At 47.7% G+C, this 17,338-nt stretch overlaps 1 protein-coding gene across 3 annotated transcripts; it reads right to left on the reverse strand.

Moving 5' to 3' along the window:
* Window positions 1–411: 411 nt before the first annotated feature.
* CX3CR1 (C-X3-C motif chemokine receptor 1) lies at window positions 412–16,642 on the reverse strand. Of its 3 annotated transcripts, none has more exons than XM_087430757.1 (2): window positions 16,590–16,642; window positions 412–3,388 (listed from the first exon to the last, which is right to left on the reverse strand). In XM_087430757.1, exon 2 carries the CDS (start codon window positions 3,377–3,379, stop codon window positions 2,309–2,311), a length of 1,071 nt encoding a protein of 356 aa, XP_087286883.1. In that variant the 5' UTR covers window positions 3,380–3,388; window positions 16,590–16,642; the 3' UTR covers window positions 412–2,308. The 3 variants fall into 3 exon arrangements, with proteins under 3 accessions (XP_087286883.1, XP_004419592.1, XP_087286885.1); XM_004419535.3 differs by having other exon boundaries at window positions 16,554–16,620; XM_087430759.1 differs by lacking the exon at window positions 16,590–16,642 and adding an exon at window positions 14,975–15,468.
* Window positions 16,643–17,338: the final 696 nt, after the last annotated feature.

Here is a 17,338-nt window from a genome sequence, read left to right on the forward strand (position 1 = left end):
ACATCTCCTTCATGTATGCCATCCACTAGCCTAGAATACCATCCCCTCCTTTGCCTGGAGAGCACCTTACCCTTAAAGACTCAGCTCAGATTGTCACTGCCCTTGTGCTACCAATTAATGTGAAGTGTGCTTATTTGGTCACTTCTCTGTTCCGCATTTAAATGTTAAGCACCTATTAAGCATTGAGGGCAGAGACCTGGTCTCACTCGTCTTTGGAACAGCTCTGGATCTGAGCTCACCTGTTGCATATAATATAGGCTCAATAAAGGTTTTGTAATGTCAATATACTAGTTGCATACGTATGCATCAAAAGCTAAAAAGTTCCCTTGCCCTTTGACCCAGTTATCCCCATGGCAAGGAATTTATCCAAAGGAAGTAATTGAAGAGGGGAAAGGAAATTACACAGATAAAAGTACTTTAAAATATGTATTTGCTAAATAGTTGGAACAAGTGAAACATTTGTCAATAGCATAATGATGAGCAACCTACAGTATGTGATCTTGATGGAACATGATTTATTCTCTCATTGATTAAACAAATATACTGACTGCCAAGGAGGTATCAGACATACAGCAGAGTCAGATGCCTTCAATGAATACACAACCTGGCAAAGTCTTCTGAAATGACCATTACAAAACTCTATAGAAAAGGATAGCTATTTGTGGCCTAATGTTAAGAGGAAAAAGGCAGGTTGTAAAACTGTACATTATGACTGCAACTCTAAACATGTGAGGGTATGAACAGGGTCTGGATGGGCAGATGAAAATATTGTGTGGTTAGGTTAGAGATGACATTTTCTTTAGCATTATTACAGTTGATCTTCAAGCTTTAAAGTTTTAGAGCATCCCAAATGTTTACTGAAAAAAGAAAGCTGCTCTTGTGACCCTGGTTCTCCAGGCTGGCTGTGGCATGAATGTTGGGGGTTCTCTCCAGATGGGCAGAGTCTTGCCATGAGGGGATTAGGAAGGAATGTTCAAGGCAGCCTGGGAGGGTTGGGTCAGGGAAGGCTATCAATCTGTACATCCAGGAGTGTCCATTGAGTGCCACTGTAGGGACCAGCCCCTTCTGTATCTGGGCTATATCATGCAGCAGAGCCTGCAGGCTCCTCCAAGCTCTGTCAACACTACTGCTTAAGCATGGTGCCAGGTCAGGGGAAAGCTGAAGTCTGGGAAGCAGACAAGAGGTTTGGGACCTGCAAGAGTTGGTGCCTGGTTCTTCACGCTGGAAAGAATACTCCGTATGTGAAAAGTACCATTATCTCCAATCTACAAATGAGGAAACTGAAGCTAAGTTGGCCCTAAGCTACCCAGTAGATAGAGTTGAGATTAGAAACCATCACTTCTCAGTTTGGGCCAGGGTTCTTTCTATTTCTCCCTCTGGGTTTGGGAGGAGGTGGAGATGCACGGAGTTGGATGGGAGAAACCTGACTGACAGGGTAGGTAGAGTCCTTTGGGAAGGAGAGGCAATTGGGAATCTGTTAGTGGGACCACATGGTGGAGGGTCTCAGAGGCCAGGCATTTGAGTTTGGGCTTGATGGGGAACCTTTGTAGGTTGGGGGTCATGGCAGAAGGGGGTTTAATGAAGAGGAGGCTGGCAGTGAGTGCTGGCTGGTACAATCAGGGGCAGGCTGAGCCAGACACATGGTGAAGTTGGTGGGCAGCTCTTGTCCTCTCTGATCAACACAGCACCCACCCCTCCAGCTTCTTGGAAATACGTCTTCCTGTACCTCTCCCCATGAGATTGGAATGGAAGCTGCCGTCTTACTATCCCTTGCCTGTGGATACCACCACTTGGTCCAGGGATGGGCATCTGATACAAACTCAGCCAATCAGAGCCCTTCCCTGGGAATTTTGACCTTGAGACCCTAGAGAAATGGGTCTCAGTCTCTCTTTGATAACAAAGTTGTGTTATGCGAATATGGGAGCTCTGTTACCCCTGGAGATTTGAGAGTCAGAAAGAGGAAATTCTGGCTAGATTCAAGCCCTGGTTTCCATGCACTCTGAGGGCACAGCCACCCCCTTGTCCATGCTGCTGTGTGAACAACACTCACCACCTCCTTTTTAGCTAAGCTAATGAGTTGAATTTTGTCATTTGTAAACAAAAAAGTCCTGACATTTGCAATAAGAAATATGCCTACCCTTTATCATTCAAATTTTGAGCACAATTCTCAAAAACACTTTAGGGTTGTTTTTTGGGCATTGGGTCCATCATTTCTTGCATGTAAGAAACAACAAAATCTGTCCTCATTGTTCTCTGTCAGACTTGGGAACTCCAGGCTCTCTATTGGGACAAGGTTTTGGGGATCCCTTCAGAGAAAGATGGACGCATCTCCATCACTGGTGTAGTGGGTAAAATTGCTGCTCAGAATGCTTTCCCGCTTGCTCGTTTGTGATTCAGACTGGGAGAAACTGGCGTGGACGGGACGACAACACAGGACAGCCAGGAATTTCCGATACAGGTGGTAAAGGTATCTTCTGAACTTCTCTCCAGCAAAGGCATAGATAAGGGGATTGAGGCAACAGTGGATAAATGCTATTGTCTCGGTCACACTGAGGGCCCGTTTCAGATCCCTCTTCATGTCACAATTGGGAAAGAAGTTGTAGAGATTGAGTGTCTCTAAGAAAATCATAATGTTGTAGGGTGTCCAGAAGAGGAAAAACACGATGACCACCAGAAAGATCAGTTTAATGGCTCTAGCTTTCTTGTGGTTCTTGCAGGAAAACAGTGTCCGCATGATTTTGAAGTAACAGTAACTCATAATGAGCAGGGGGAGCAGGAAGCCAAGAACATTTGTTTCTACGTTGCGGAGCACGGGCCAGATGTCCTGCAGGACCTCGGGGTAGTCCCCGAGGCATTCATTTTCTTTGCTTTTTGTGAACATGAACTGGGGTGCTGCCACCAAGATGGCTGCTGCCCAAATGCCCAGGCTGATGGTGACGCCATGCTGCACGGTCCGGTTGTTCATGGAGCTGGCGGCCAGGACAATGGCCAGGTACCTATCGATGCTGATGGTGGTGATGAAGAATATGCCTCCAAAAAAGCCGATGAAGAAGAAGGTGGCGGTGAGTTTGCACATAGCGTTGTGAAAGCCTTGTTCACTTATCACATAGTGAGTCCAGAAGGGCAAAGTGGCTACAAAGAGCAGATCGGACAAGGCCAGGTTCAGGAGGTAAATGTCGGTGATACTCTTGGGCTTCTGGCTGTTTCTGAGGGCAAACACCACCAGCAAATTTCCCACCAGGCCAAAGGCAAATACAAGAGAGTAGACTATGGACAGGAAGACAGTCCCAAAGGCCACGACGTCCTCCATGTTACAGGCTTCCGCAAACTCATCATACTGCAAGTATTCTGTGGTGAATTCAGCAGGGAGGGTGGGCATGGTGAGGGCCTGGATCAGAAAGGAAAATAAGTAGCAGCATTAGTGCTCAAGAAACAAAGTTGGAATTCTGTCTGGCCCCACACATAGGCAAGAAACAAATACTGGTTGGGTAACCAATACATTGCCCATTGTCACGCATGTCGTCTTGTTGAATCCCCACAACAGTCTCCTGATGGAGGCTGTAACAGACTCCTTTGACAGAAGAGGAAACCAGATCTCTGAGAGGTTTGGTAACTTGCCCAAAGCTAAGCAGTAAATGGCTGAGGTAGCATTTGAATCTAGGCCTTTTGAAGCTTGAGCCAGATCTTTCTTCCTTTGCTTTTCAAAAGTTTCTCCAACAGGTAGCTAGCTTGACTAGTGTGTGGATAGCGGGAGAGAGGACCATGGGCTGGGGCATGAGGGGGTGGGATGATGGGGCAGTGCAACTGTAATTCACACTTCTAGTCCATCGCTTTCCTTTATTCCCACCTCCTCTGCCCTCTGGACCCTAATTTCTCCTGCATGAAGCCAAGAGTGGAGAGAGAGGCGTCAGACACTCTCCAGATCCCTGAGCAGACCTACGCCCAGAAGCCCTCATATTTGTTTGAGAGCCATTTCTTTTCCTCTTCATCTTGGAACCAACAAGTCCTTCTCTTCCTTAATAGGTAAGACCTAGAGTCATATACTCTAGGGTGACTACCTTGTCTCCATTTGCCCAGGACTTTTCTGGTTTTAGCACTGAGGTCTCACATGTTGGAAACCCCTCAGATCTGAACAAACTGGGGTGGTGGGTCATCCTATAACCCCAAGTGAAGAGGAATTGTCGCCGTCATCCAGGCCTTTGCAGTAATGAAGGGCTGACTGATCCACGATGGAGGACTGTGCTCAGTTAGCCTGCTGGGCTGCGCCCCGGTGGCTAATTAACCCGATAATTACCACCCTGTACTTCACTTTGGCCTGGCCTTCCCCACTACTCTTATTTCCTGTTTCCTTCTGAACAAAAATGGAAAGATAAGACATTTCTGCACAGCTTGGGAAGTAACACTTGTCCCATTCCCACTGTGTCCTCCTAGCCAGGACTCACTTGTCATCCACTCCAGAGGCTGCAAGGGCAGCCCTTTCGCCCTGATCCTCTGGGGCCTGCTCCTCTTCCTTGGGACACCACAGACCAGCCCCTCAGAAACCCCAGGTATATTCAGGACACACCTCCTGACTGTCACTGCCTCCCTCCCCACGCACCTAAAAGCAAACTCTTGTTTCTTTAACCAAGGGAGTTCCCACACCCCACTGCATCCTTTTCATGCTGGTTTTACTGAGATGGTGTCTCTGCCAAAGTGAGGGCCCACCCAGCCAGTGTTTTGCTCCTTTCTTCTCAGCTTCTGCTCTGCATCCTGGCCCATCTCTGGGCAAATAGGCCCTTGGTGCTTATAAGTTAGGGATCCTGGGGCTAGCTCGCCTCTCCCCTCTTCCCTCCAGTGAACCTCAAGAGGAGGCCAAGGCCAATAAAATCATTCTGCATCTCTTCGTGCCTGTGTTCAGACCTGCAGCCCAGGAACTTCATGCTGTGGATTGGCTTGGTTTTGCCAAATCTGCAGGAAGTGGGTCTGATTTCCACTCTTGGCACTGTGCCTTACACACAGGGACCTCCTACAAATCTTAGGGCAAGGGTCCCTGGGTCTTTGAGGAGGGAGAGCAAGGAGGTGAGCAGGAAGGGTGAGGACTGCAGACTTGGGCTCTCCTGAGGTTGAATCCCACATCTGCCCTATCTGGCTGAGTGACCTTGGGTGAACTTGGAACCTCTGAGCCTGGCATTCCTCGCCTACAAAATTGGGATTCATTCTCATGCCTGCCCACAGCGCTGTTCTGACAGGAGCACCTGGCACAGTGTGTAGCATACAGCAGGCACTTAATAACTGCATAAGGTGAGGAAGCAGAAGCACTTTGGACCTTTGGGATCATCAGGGTTGCCTGTGGACGCTCATGTTTCACACCCACCCTAGGCATTATGAAAATTTGGTCTGTAAATTTTGCTTTATTTTTTTCCCCTGAAATAAAAAATGTTTTATTTTCAGATTTTTTTTTTGGTGGAGAGAGAGTAAGCCAACCTTTACTGAGCTTTTACTAAGCCGTCAGGCTTGTTGCAATTCTGAAAGGAAAGTCCTATATCTAATTCATTGCCCTCTGAACAGCTCAGGGATGTTCATGATGAGAGGAAGGGGAAGGCTGGGACGAGAGCATGGAGAAGGCAGGGATAGTTAGAAATAGACAACTGACTGCCTGGCTGAGTGGCAAAGAGGTCCCAAATCCAGCCCCTCGCTCTCTGGCCACCCTGGCTCAGGGCTGCCGCATGCACGGGACACCTTCTCTGATTTGCACCAAGAGGCCAAATAAGCCAGGGGTGGTCCTGGTGACAGTTCAGCAACTGTCCTGGTTGGAGGGGTTCAACACATCTGAAGTCCCCACAGGCACTGGGCTCAGCATGGCAGGGAACACATGTAGGGATCAGTCAGGCATAGTCTCAGCCATGAAGGGGCTTGTCCTCTCAGTGGGGAACAGTCCACATAGACAGAATATGACAAAGGCAGATTGTGTCAATTTGTCCTCTGCAGATGGGAGGCAATTTCGGGGACGCTATGGGAGGGATGATTTTGCCTGCCTATTGATCTCATTACTTATTGAGAGCAAAATGGCTGGTCAGGAGGCATCCGTTTAGCTTGGGACCACTACCTGCCATCCCGAGGGCCCGCTCAGGTGACAGTTCAGCAACACTCAGCAGTCTCTTCCTGGCTCCCTGGTGGCTCAGAGTCCTCAGCCAAGACCCCAGAACTGTCCCAGTCTCCCACTGCTCTGCCTGAGCCCTTGCACAATGCCGTGCAGGTAGTGAATGCTCACTCAGCATATTGTGGTCTCTGCCATGAGTAATTCTGCACCTTGTACAGAGGAAGGAATGGGAAGGACACAGCTTCAATGAGCTCCTGTGTGAGTCTGAGGAACCGCACAGTCGCTCCAGAGAACTCACTGCTTGTACAGTTCACGTCTCCACCTGCACACACTGTGCTCAGGAGGGCACAGCAAGGTGTAGCACCTGGCTCATCACACAGCCAGAAGTTGGGGGAGTGGGGCTGAGGCCCCACCCACGCTGGTCCCCCTCTCCCTCCTCCTTCCCCAAGATGAAGCAGACACAGCCAAACCCTGGTAGGGAGAAGACACAGGACACAGTGGATACCAAATAAAGCAGAGTCCAGAACGGGTGGTAAAAGCCATCAAAGCAATTGTCTCAATTTCCCTCTCTAAAAAACAATCTCATAGATTCGTTGAGAGCATAAGAATGAAATAAGATGTAAATTGCTTATTGGGAATTTATCCTAGAGACATGCTCACCCACATGTGAACACAGATAGCCACTGCAGACAGACTGAAACACAAAGGAAGGGAAACAACCCCGATGTCCATCCTTAGGGACAGATCAAATTAAACTATGGTCAATCTGAATAATGGAACACTAAGCATGTGTTTAAAAAAAAAATGAACCACTACCAGGCAGGTCTATATGTTCTATTATGAAACAGTCTCTAAGATAACCAGTAAGTGGAAGAAGCCAGGTGAGGTACTGTGCATGTGGTCTGCTGTCACCACGGGAAGGAGTGATGTGTGTACGTGTGTTTGTATAAGGTCTGAATATCTCTGAGGGGGCACACTCCTGGTGGTGACAGCAATGTGCTGGAGATGGGTTCTGGAGACTAGAGGATGGGGGAAAGGAGATTTAGTTTTCACTGTGAACCTGTGGAATTTTTTGGTATGTATACATATTACCTATTTTGGAAAAAATTTTAGTTAATTGACTTGGTATTTTAAAAATAAAAATAGGGCTGGCCCCGTGGCTTAGCGGTTAAGTGCGCGTGCTCTGCTACTGGCAGCCCCGGTTCGGATCCGGGCGTGCACCGACGCACCGCTTCTCTGGCCATGCTGAGGCCGCGTCCCACATACAGCAACTAGAAGGATGTGCAACTATGACATACAACTATCTACTGGGGCTTTGGGGAAAAAAAAAAAAGGAGGAAGATTGGCAATAGATGTTAGCTCAGAGCCTGTCTTCCTCAGCAAAAAGAGGAGGATTAGCATGCATGTTAACTCAGGGCTGATCTTCCTCACACACACACAAAAAATAGAAATAAAAATAAAAAAACAAAAATATGAGTTATATGAAAAATTAAAATAAATAAGCAAGCAAATAGCCTAATACAGTAACCAGCAGCGTGTTGTGCATGTTCAACAAGTGGTAGCCGACACATAAAGGATTATTATCTCTACTTTTTTTATGTGTGTGTAAGGAAGGTCAGCCCTGAACTGACACCTGTTGCCAATCCTCCTCTTCTTTGCTGAGGAAGATTGACCCTGGGTTAACATCTGTGCGCATCTTCCTTTACTTTATATGGGACGCTGCCACAGCATGGCTTGATAAGCAGTGCATAGGTCTGCACCCGGGATCCGAACCTGTGAACCCCGGGCCGCCAGAAGTGGAGTGTGTGAACTTACCCACTACGCCACTGGGCCAGCCCTATTATCTCTACTTTGTGGGCAAGTAGATGAGTAACTTCCTCAAGGCCACGCAGCTGGCTTGTGGCAGGGCTGCAATTTGGGCCCAGATGTGGCCAGTCTCAGCTCAACTTTGCACTACAGCCCTTCACCCATCCCCCTATCCCAAGACTGGGAGTTCCTAAGAGAAGAACGATGTCCTCTTCTGCTCTGTAGGCCAGCGTTCAACAGGGGACGAGGCATGGCACAGAGCAAATACCACAGGAATATTTGCAGAAGGATAAATATTGTATCCTAGACCTTCATTCAGAGAATCCCATGGGAGTAATGGTGACAGCAGCCTTTTAATTGCCTGTTCCCAGCAGAGCTTACAGGGCACACAGGTGTCCTTTCTGCCGTGGGCCAGGAGCCCTTGAACTCTGAGAGCTTAATAGATACCTAGTGTGTTGAATGAATGAATGAATGAGTGAATGAATGAATGAAAGTCCTAGAGAAGCAAGAGAAGAGACTCATCAGCCTTGTAATGCAGGGCCCCCGGAGACAAGCACAGGCCCACCAGCTCTCCACAGTGAGAAGACAACCTAGAAACACAGCTGCTCATCTCAGCACGCTCTTTTAATGCGTGGCTATTAATGCATCTGATCAGGAGGCAGATACCTGCTCTAGCAGTTTCAGCTCTCTCTTCCGTGCAAATGTCAAGGCACAGCAGCCACCTCCACTGTGTCACTCAGAGGGGGTCCACGGTTTCAGGCAGTTGGGAAGAGGATTTACAGTCTGTGCACTCAAGAGGATTTATGTGTGCACACTTTGAACTCAGTCAGTTCAAACCCAGCCTCCTTAGGCCAGAGCCCCAGAGCATGGGAGGACACTGTTTACAGTAGAAATCGGACATTAGTGAAGAACTTCTTTACTGAATTATTCCACTGAACTTGATAGATTTATCAAGGCACCTTTTGAGGAAGGGTGGGCCTGAGCTGGGCAGGACCTTTTATTTCTGGATCCTCTGAGATGTCCTAGGATTGGGAGATGAGCCTGAAGATAGAGCCTCCTGGCAGCACATGGGAGCAGGGCCAGTCCTTAGGGGTGGCCTTCAGGGGAGGTAAAAGGCCCGCCAGGGGTCTAATTGGCTTTCACTTGGGCTGGACCCTGGCTTTCCTGGCCCTGAGGACTACAGAAACCAAGTGCCAGAATCCAACGAGATAAGCCTGTGCAGCGTCTCCTCAGCTAGGTTTCCTATAGACGGTCTTGCAAGAGGAAGGATGCATGCATTGTGAAGCTCCAAGGAAGGCACTGCCTCTGAGGCTGCACTGCACAACTCAGGCAGAGCCCAGCAAGCATAAACCCCACCAGGCTGTCCTCAGGCCTCCCCATCCTCTATTCCGTTAAGTCAAGGTTTTACTAAATGGTGTTGAGCTGGGAGAGTTTGAGCTGGACTCAGAAGCAGAGCTTTGAGCGCATGTGCATTTCGGATCCCAGTAGAGATGAATTTTGGACAACCTGCTTGATAAAATGACTGGCTCGCCTCCCCTGCCAATCCTGTTCTTCCTTCCTCCTTCACTTGGGCCATTTCCTTTTCTCAGGCCTGCTCGTTTATTTTTTAACTTTTTTTTTTTTTTGGTCATCATTACCCATTGTTTCTGACGAGCTTCCCTTTTCTATACTTCCCTTCTCATGAGGTGTCCCAAATCCTTTTTCTTCTTCTGTCTGATGTCCTTTTCATGTTGCTTCCCCCTCTCTTTTGGCTTCATGTCCTGCTTACTGTTTTCTAGATCCACTGCACCTTCTTTTGTTTTTTTCACCCTCCTTGGTCTCTCTTTATGAGACCTTTTTCAGGCCTTGAGTGAAGACTGGGTTTGAGGTTCAGTCTAATGCTAAGAAAATTGTGAAGTTTAATTTTTTCCCTTTGGACCAAATGAAACTCGAGAATTGCTTTAGTCCTGACCCCAGCTTTCCCCGTGGGGAAGCCTTTGTGCTGTTGGTGTTCCAGAATCTGAGGTTATCCTCAGAGAGCCCCACTTTAGAAGGACAGGAGGTTGCCATTGCTGGATGCCTGCTAAGTGTCATGCTCCATATACAAGATCCCATTTAATTCTCTCCAGAAGCCCACACGAGCAATGATTATCCCCACTGTACTAAGTAACCAACAGTAGCCCTAAGAGATTGGGATACTTGCCCAAGGAAGCAAGAGAGCCAGGATTTCAACCCAGATGCGTCTTTCCACAAAGCCATGCCCCCTGCACTGCTCGATACTTTCCCTCTTGGAGGGGAAGTCTGCAGGTTATTGCAGGCTCCGTCTCTGGAACTAGAACTGAAAAATAGTGGGTGCAGCCCCCCCTTGAAAAGAAGATGATCTACAATGCAACCCTAAACACTCTTCCTGGGTTTCTCCCTTCTAGACTCAGAACCCAGAAGGCTGACCCTCAGTGAAACGGTGGGCAGGAAATGGAGGGGGGATATTATTTGCCTCTCCAGCCACAGCTAGGTGGTCCTCACTGCCAGACCCCCAGAATCGAGCTCTTATCAGTGGTGGTGAAGAAATTGGGATCCTTTTCTCTGGAGAAGAAAAGGCTGAAGGCTGAAGGGTCAGCTTATTTCCTACTTTCAAATATATGGTGATGTTTTTCAGAGCCATGTACTTCATAGGGGACCACACCCCGTGGACAGCTGGGAGACCCTGGGCAGCTCACTTCCAGCCCTGCTTCAGTGTCTTGTGTGAAATGAAAGCATCCAGATCATCTCTAAGGGCCTGGTCAGCTCTGGCATGCTCAATTTTTCAACAAGAACTGAACAGAAGGAAACAGTCTTAAAGAGCAACATGAGTCCTGGGTCAGCGAAAGCGTGACCTAGTGGCAACTGGAGTGGCTGTTTAGCAGCCTTCCCAGGGAACACGAGGCTTCTGGGCTCGCAGCCTCTGAGCACTCAGATGAGGTTCTGATTAGAGACAGGGAGGTGGATGGATCAGTCGATTTCGAGTTCTGACAAGTCTTGAGCTTCACCTGGTATTAGATAGAAAGGTTCTCAGTCTGGCCCCAAGCTCACACCCCCGGCAGTCTGGAACTCTGAGTTTTATCAGGTCCTAGTGGTTTTCCCGCTTACAATGACAGCTGTTTTTATACGAGACACCCCTTAAGCTGCAGAGAGAGCTAAAGCTGAGAAGGCAGAGGAGAGGCAGGTGGAGGGGCCTTGAATTCCCCACTAAGGATCTATAAGAACACAGTTTATAACTTGCACCCCATGCCCTGTGCAAGTCACCAACGAGTCCACCTAAAACAGCATGATGTTACCCACCCACCACATATGGGACAAATGCACACCCCAAGCCAAAACCAGCAACAGGAGAAAACCATTCCTGTGGGGCAGGCCCCTCTGTTCAGTGAGCCACCCCTTTACAGAACCTGCTGCTGTTCTGGGTTTGACACACCTCCCTCCCCTTTCCACTTCTAAGTACTCTATAGTATTGATTCACACAAAGCGAAGTGTGAAATTTTGAAAGGAAATGCTTCGTGACTTTTTTTTAATAATTGAGGAAAAGATGGAATTGTTTATTAATTAATTATTAATTAAGCCAATATCTATTAAGTATCTTTACCATATGCTGGTGTAAGGACAAACAAAAATTAAAAATAAGAGGCTTATTTCTCCCTGTTGAAAACAAAGGAAGAGATTCCCCTGGCCTCCTTTTTCTTAGAGCATTTACCTTAGAAAACTTGTAGTTGTAAGCCTTTGAGATGTGGATATATATGCTTTTGAAAAGGTGATAGATGCTCATGTCAGCTTTATGAGCCAAGAATGTCTTTCTCCAGGACCTGGGAGCTATCTCTTTGAAATGTAAACATTGAGAGCTAGTGCCCCATTTCCCAGTTTCTGGGGAGAGAAAGAGGCTGCCTTGGGTGGGTTCCTTGCTCCAAGTTGCAAAACCACCTCCTGCCGTAGCCTAGTGGTCAAGCTCGGCACGCTCCACTTAGGCGACCCGAGTTTGGTTCCCAGGCACAGACCTACACCACTCATTGGTGGCCATGTTGTGGCAGTGACCCACATACAAAATAGAGGAAGATTGGCACAGACGTTAGCTCAGGGTGAATCTTCCTCAGCAAAAAAAAAAAAAAAAAAAGAGAGAAAGAGAGAGATGAGAAGAGAAGCCAATCAGCTAACACAGATAATGACCCCAGTTACCATGGAAAAGTCAGAATGAACTATGTGTGACTGTCAAGGCCTCTTACATGAGGACTAGTTATTGTTTATCTTGAGAACATGTATGTAAGGGGTTGTACCTGCTCGGCTGTATAAAAGAGTGAGATTTTTTTCTGTCTTTGCAATCTCTTAGTGGATTGCCAAGTGATGCACATCACATTCTGCTTAATGCTTATTCAATAATAAAAGTGTGTTCTTTCTCTACTTTCTTTGTGAGGAGGTTTTCCTGGGTTGGAGGAGATTTTGTTTTTAATTATATTTCCCCAACACCAGACACTGTGCTAAATTCTACGAGGTAAAAAGGTTTAAGATATACTCTCTGTAAATTTTTATTATTGTTTAGTCACAGAATATAAGAAACCCAAGGGATGGGCAATTTACTCTGAGTCTTAAAGGCTGGGAGGATCTTCCAGGTAGACAAAGGTGGAGGTGGGAAGGGAGGAGGGGTTTGAAGTCAAAGGCATCAAGGGTCTGAGCATGGGGAGGTCTCCTGGGGTCAAGGCCAGGCAGAGAGGGTGTGAGGGAATATGCTAGAAACAGAAGGAAGTGAGGATGGAGGGGTTGGGAGGGGTCAACATGTTCCCAGAGCATTCAGGAAAGTCCCGTTCAGTCTGAGTGGAGGGCTCAGGTAAGGACGCAGAGAGAGCCAAGACCGAGAAGGCAGAAGAGGGGTAAACAGAGGGGCCTCCAATTCCCCACTAAGGAATTATAAGGAAAAATTATAAAAGACTTTGAAATAGGCAAAAAATAATTACTGAGTGTTTTATCTAGCACGGTCTTTGGGGCCATCTCCCCCTTTCATTGTCTCAGTTAATTTATAGCTCTGTAAGTTGTAGGAGACTGGCACCAATGCAATAATTCTTGTTCATGGAAGCAGAAATTGTGTCTAGTGGAGGTGCATTTGATAACTGCCACGTGGATATGGACCAATTTCATGTCTATCTGTAAATTCATCTCAGCATTTCTGGCAGTATCTCATCCGTGCTATTGCTGTGGCTGGGGTCTGTTCACTGTCATTGCTATATAGGATTCCACTGTGTGGGTGTTCCACAATTATCATCTGTCCTCCTGTTGATGCACACTGGGGCAGCTTTCAGTTTGGGGCCACGGTGAACAACGCTGCCGTAAGAACTTTTGTGTGTGCATCTCTATCTCCTACAACACGGATGCATTTTTACAATGTGGACCAAAAAGCAGACCTACTGTGTGAATCCATGTATATGCAGACCAGAAACAGGCAAAGATAATCCATGTTGTTTAGGGATGCCTATCTAGGCGGTAAAACTATCAGGACAAGCAAGGAAGCAACGACCATAAAAGTCAGGACTGGGGTGACTTCGGGGGGGGGGTCATGGCCAGGAAGGGACCTGAGGGAGGCTGCGGGGGGCTGGCCCGGAGCTCCCCCACTGCCTGGATGACGGTTAGGTGGGAGATCAATTTACAATAAGTTATTAACCTGCACACTGTTCTTTGAGTGTGTTATATTTCACAAGGAACATAGGTTTAAAGAAAAGGACAAAGAGCACCTGGGAAGGAATTTGAGGAAATGTGATACAGGTTTTCTTCCCTACCAAGACTCACTATCCAAAATAGTGGCACTTTGGCCAGACAAAAAAATGAGGTGGTTGAAGCTCCCTCTGTGGCTGGAGAACCATGAGAATTCCAGCCCTCGGGGCAGTCAGCACGTTCTGAGCCCTCAAGGAGGGCAGGCAGGATCAGGATTCAGCTGGAAGCCTCAATCTTCCCTTGGCTGTCCTGGGCAGACTGAGTGATGCAAGAGAGCTCAAGCCCTTGGACTCCCTGGACTGCGCTGCTGGGAATCAGAACAAGTTCTCGGAAAAGTCAGCGAAGACCTGGCTTGTGCCACTCTGGCTCCACCGCCTCATAGCTGTCACCTGTCATGGAACAGCAGGACGCCCCTCCCTGGCTAGCTCACTGGCTGCCGGTGCTGGCTCTGAACATCTTCAAGGGGGAAAAGTTTGAGCCTGATTAAAACAGGGGCAGCCGCTGACTCTGTCCAGGTCAGAGGTCGTGCTGGTTAGGGGGCAGCTGAATGTCTCAGATCCCGGGAAGGAGGTTCTTTGAGGCCAGGGTCTCTGACATTGCTGCCCTTCTGCAGTCTGGCCAGGATAGGAGGTGGGGAAGGGAGTGGACGTTGGTCCTGGACTGGGTCAGCTGTGGCACGTCTCTTCCTCTCCTGCTCCTCACAACCTCATTTGAAAGTACTCAATGATCTTAAGGTGCACAAATTTTCTGAGCCTTAGTTTCCCATAACAACGTAAATTGTTTCTTGAGCACCAAATATGGGCCAAGCAGTGTGCTTGGAACTTTCCATACCATGCCCTGAATCATCCCAGAAACTTAGTGTGTTCCTGTCACCCAGGTTCAGTGATTATCAACTCATGGCCAATTTCCACGTTAGAAGCAGGACTTGAGGTTTATAGCAAGGTCAAGCACAGAGCCAGGGCTTCGTTCCAAAGTCAAGCAATCTCCCCCACCCCATCTGTGAGGGGGGGAGAGTGACAGCTGTCAGCAGGACTGGGGTATGGCTGGCATGTGGCTGACACATCGTCCGGTGCTCCCTTCCCAAGGGTGTGGGTGAGAGCCAGGTCAGTCTGAGAGCTAAAAGGGATCAGAACGAATTTGGGCTAAGACTATTTCCTGCCCTGCTTCCCTGTGTGAAAATAAAGCCAAGCCAAGAGGAAGGCAAAGGATGTGAATCCACCCTGGCCACACACACACACACATACACACACACACACACAGCGGTCCCCAAGGATCAGTGGCCCAGGTGCCACCTGCTTCATCTCACAAAGCCCAGGCCCCTGCCAAGCGCCCCTGGGCAGGGATGACCTGTCCCCCGAGCAGACCCTGGGAGTCCCGGCTTACCTGGAAAGTTTTCTTGCCTGCTTCTCACACGGTCCAATCTTCTTTCCTTCTAGTTCAAGTTCTTTTCTACCACAAATTTTCTATCTCAAGTATTTGAAAAGGGAAAAGAACCTTTTCTGGGGGGAGGGGAGATACTAAAACTCCCCGGCCTTTCTCTGGGCCTGGCTGTGAACTTACAGAGCTGACTGCAGCACTCTGTGAGGCCGTGATGGCCAAGTTCAAGTCAAGCCATGAGGAATGGCTTGTGCTCATTGGGGACCTCTATGTATTTCCTCCTGTCTTGCACCCAGTTGTGCGTCCGCTCATAATTTCTCTCTGAAGGCTGTGTTTTCCAACGACACAGACCTTCTGCACTTGAGTAAACTCACAGTGATTAGAACAGCATATATCAAAATTGAACACTGAATTTGTGCCAGCAATTTATTAATTCAAAGAGTTTTCATTATAATTGCAATAGGTGCTTTTTGTAAAAAATGTAGACAGCATAAAAAAGCATGGAAGTAAAAGGAAAAAAACCCAAAACTATCTACAATCCAACTTTCCAGCATCAACTGCAGCTAGCTTTTAGCTTTTTTCCATCCAATCTTTATGCATATTTTTATATTCATATTAAGTATATTTATATTTAAAAGGCAGATGCTATTTTAAAAACTTTTTATTATAAAATTTTCGAACATAAATTAAAACAAAGAGCTTTAAAGCTCGGGAAGACCCGAGCCCATACACCCATCACCCAGCTTCAACAATTAGCAACTCAGGGTCAATATTTCATCTGTTCCTCACTTCATGTCCTACTGGATTATTTAAAAATAAACCCATGTGGCCAACCCTATGGCTTAGCGGTTAAGTGCACATGCTCGGCTACTGGCAGCCTGGGTTCGGATCCCGGGCGCGCACTGATGCACCGCTTCTCCGGCCGTGCTGAGGCAGCGTCCCACATACAGCAACTAGAAGGATGTGCAACTATGACATACAACTATCTACTGGGGCTTTGGGGGAAAAAAGGAGGAGGATTGGCAATAGATGTTAGCTCAGAGCCGGTCTTTCTCAGCAAAAAAGAGGAGGATTAGCATGGATGTTAGTCCAGTGCTGATCTTCCTCACACGCACACACACACACACAAAAAAAAACATAAAAAAAAGTAAAAATAAACCCAGATGTCATAGTGTTTCACCCATAAAAAGTTAAGTGTGAGACTCTGAGAGAATAACTCTTTAAAAAAAAATAACTTCAATACTGTTTCTCATCTTCAAACATTAAAAATAATTCCTCGATATCATCCAGATGCAATTTTAAATGATGCTTTTTTTTAGTTAATGTCAAATCATGAGAATTTCTCCATGTCCCTAAATTACTAACACTTCTAATCATATTCCATCACGTTGAGTGTATCATAAATGATCTAAACACACTCTGCCCTCCACTACTCAAGCCCCTTGGACATATAGGCTGCAACATCCTCAGGAAACTGGTCTCCCTTGTTGGCACGTAGAGTACACCAGCATCGTTAACCCACTCTGACCTCTGACCACAGTGCCCCGCCCAGTGTGCCCACAGGTGCTGAGTCCTCTGCTCCTACCTGGGCTGGGCCTGGGAAGGGAACGTCTGGACTCACCAATCAGCCACCCTGTCCCACGCAGCCTCTACCAGAGAGTATTTCCCTTTCTCTCCTTCTGAGGGCATCTTTATTTGCAGAGTTAGCCAATAGTATCTGGTTTCCTGTGAGGTAGACTAACTTTAGATGCTGCTGCTGGCAAACTCAGAAGCTCCAGGCTGGAGGCCAGCTGATGACAGGAGGGTCTGTATTCACAAACCTGGAAGACCCGAGCCTGGGGCAGACCCAGAGGGGGTTGGAGGGAGGGATGATTTGGGGGCTGTGTTATTTACCCCCACATGGGTGGAGGGCAGGGAACAGCGGCAGCTCCCTTCAATGGCGTGCCTTCAGGCAGGTCGGGGAAGCCCACTGAGACTCAGTTTTCCTGCCCATCACACTTACTGGACAGCATTGAGGGGCAGACGAAATGAGCTACAGCTTCTCTCCTCGAAGTGTGGTCCCAGTTGAGGGCTCATTAGAAATGCAGCACCTCAGGTCCTGCCCTAGACCTACTGAATTCCACTCTGCATTTTAATGAAATTCTTATGAGATTGGTAAGCAAGTTGAGTTTGAGAAACGTTGGCACAGAAAGCGCCTAGTGAGGGCCTGGCACCTGGTAGATGCTTAATAGTTGTTTTTTTCCTCACCTCCCTCCTTCAAGGCATTCAGTGGCTCCCTACACCTTTCAGTTAAGCCCAAGTTACATATCTGATGGGCGCAGGCTTCACCTGCAAACTGGCCCAGGCTCCTTTCTGCGTTCTCTCTCAGAG

Source organism: Ceratotherium simum, chromosome 5 (assembly GCF_057802395.1).
Source record: "Ceratotherium simum simum isolate JZ-2026a chromosome 5, ASM5780239v1, whole genome shotgun sequence".
Classification (NCBI taxonomy): domain Eukaryota; kingdom Metazoa; phylum Chordata; class Mammalia; order Perissodactyla; family Rhinocerotidae; genus Ceratotherium; species Ceratotherium simum.

Excerpts from the sequence above, each read along its gene's own strand:
- CX3CR1 (XM_087430757.1), bottom strand. The coding sequence starts at position 3,379 with ATGCCCACCCTCCCTGCTGAATTCACCACAGAATACTTGCAGTATGAT.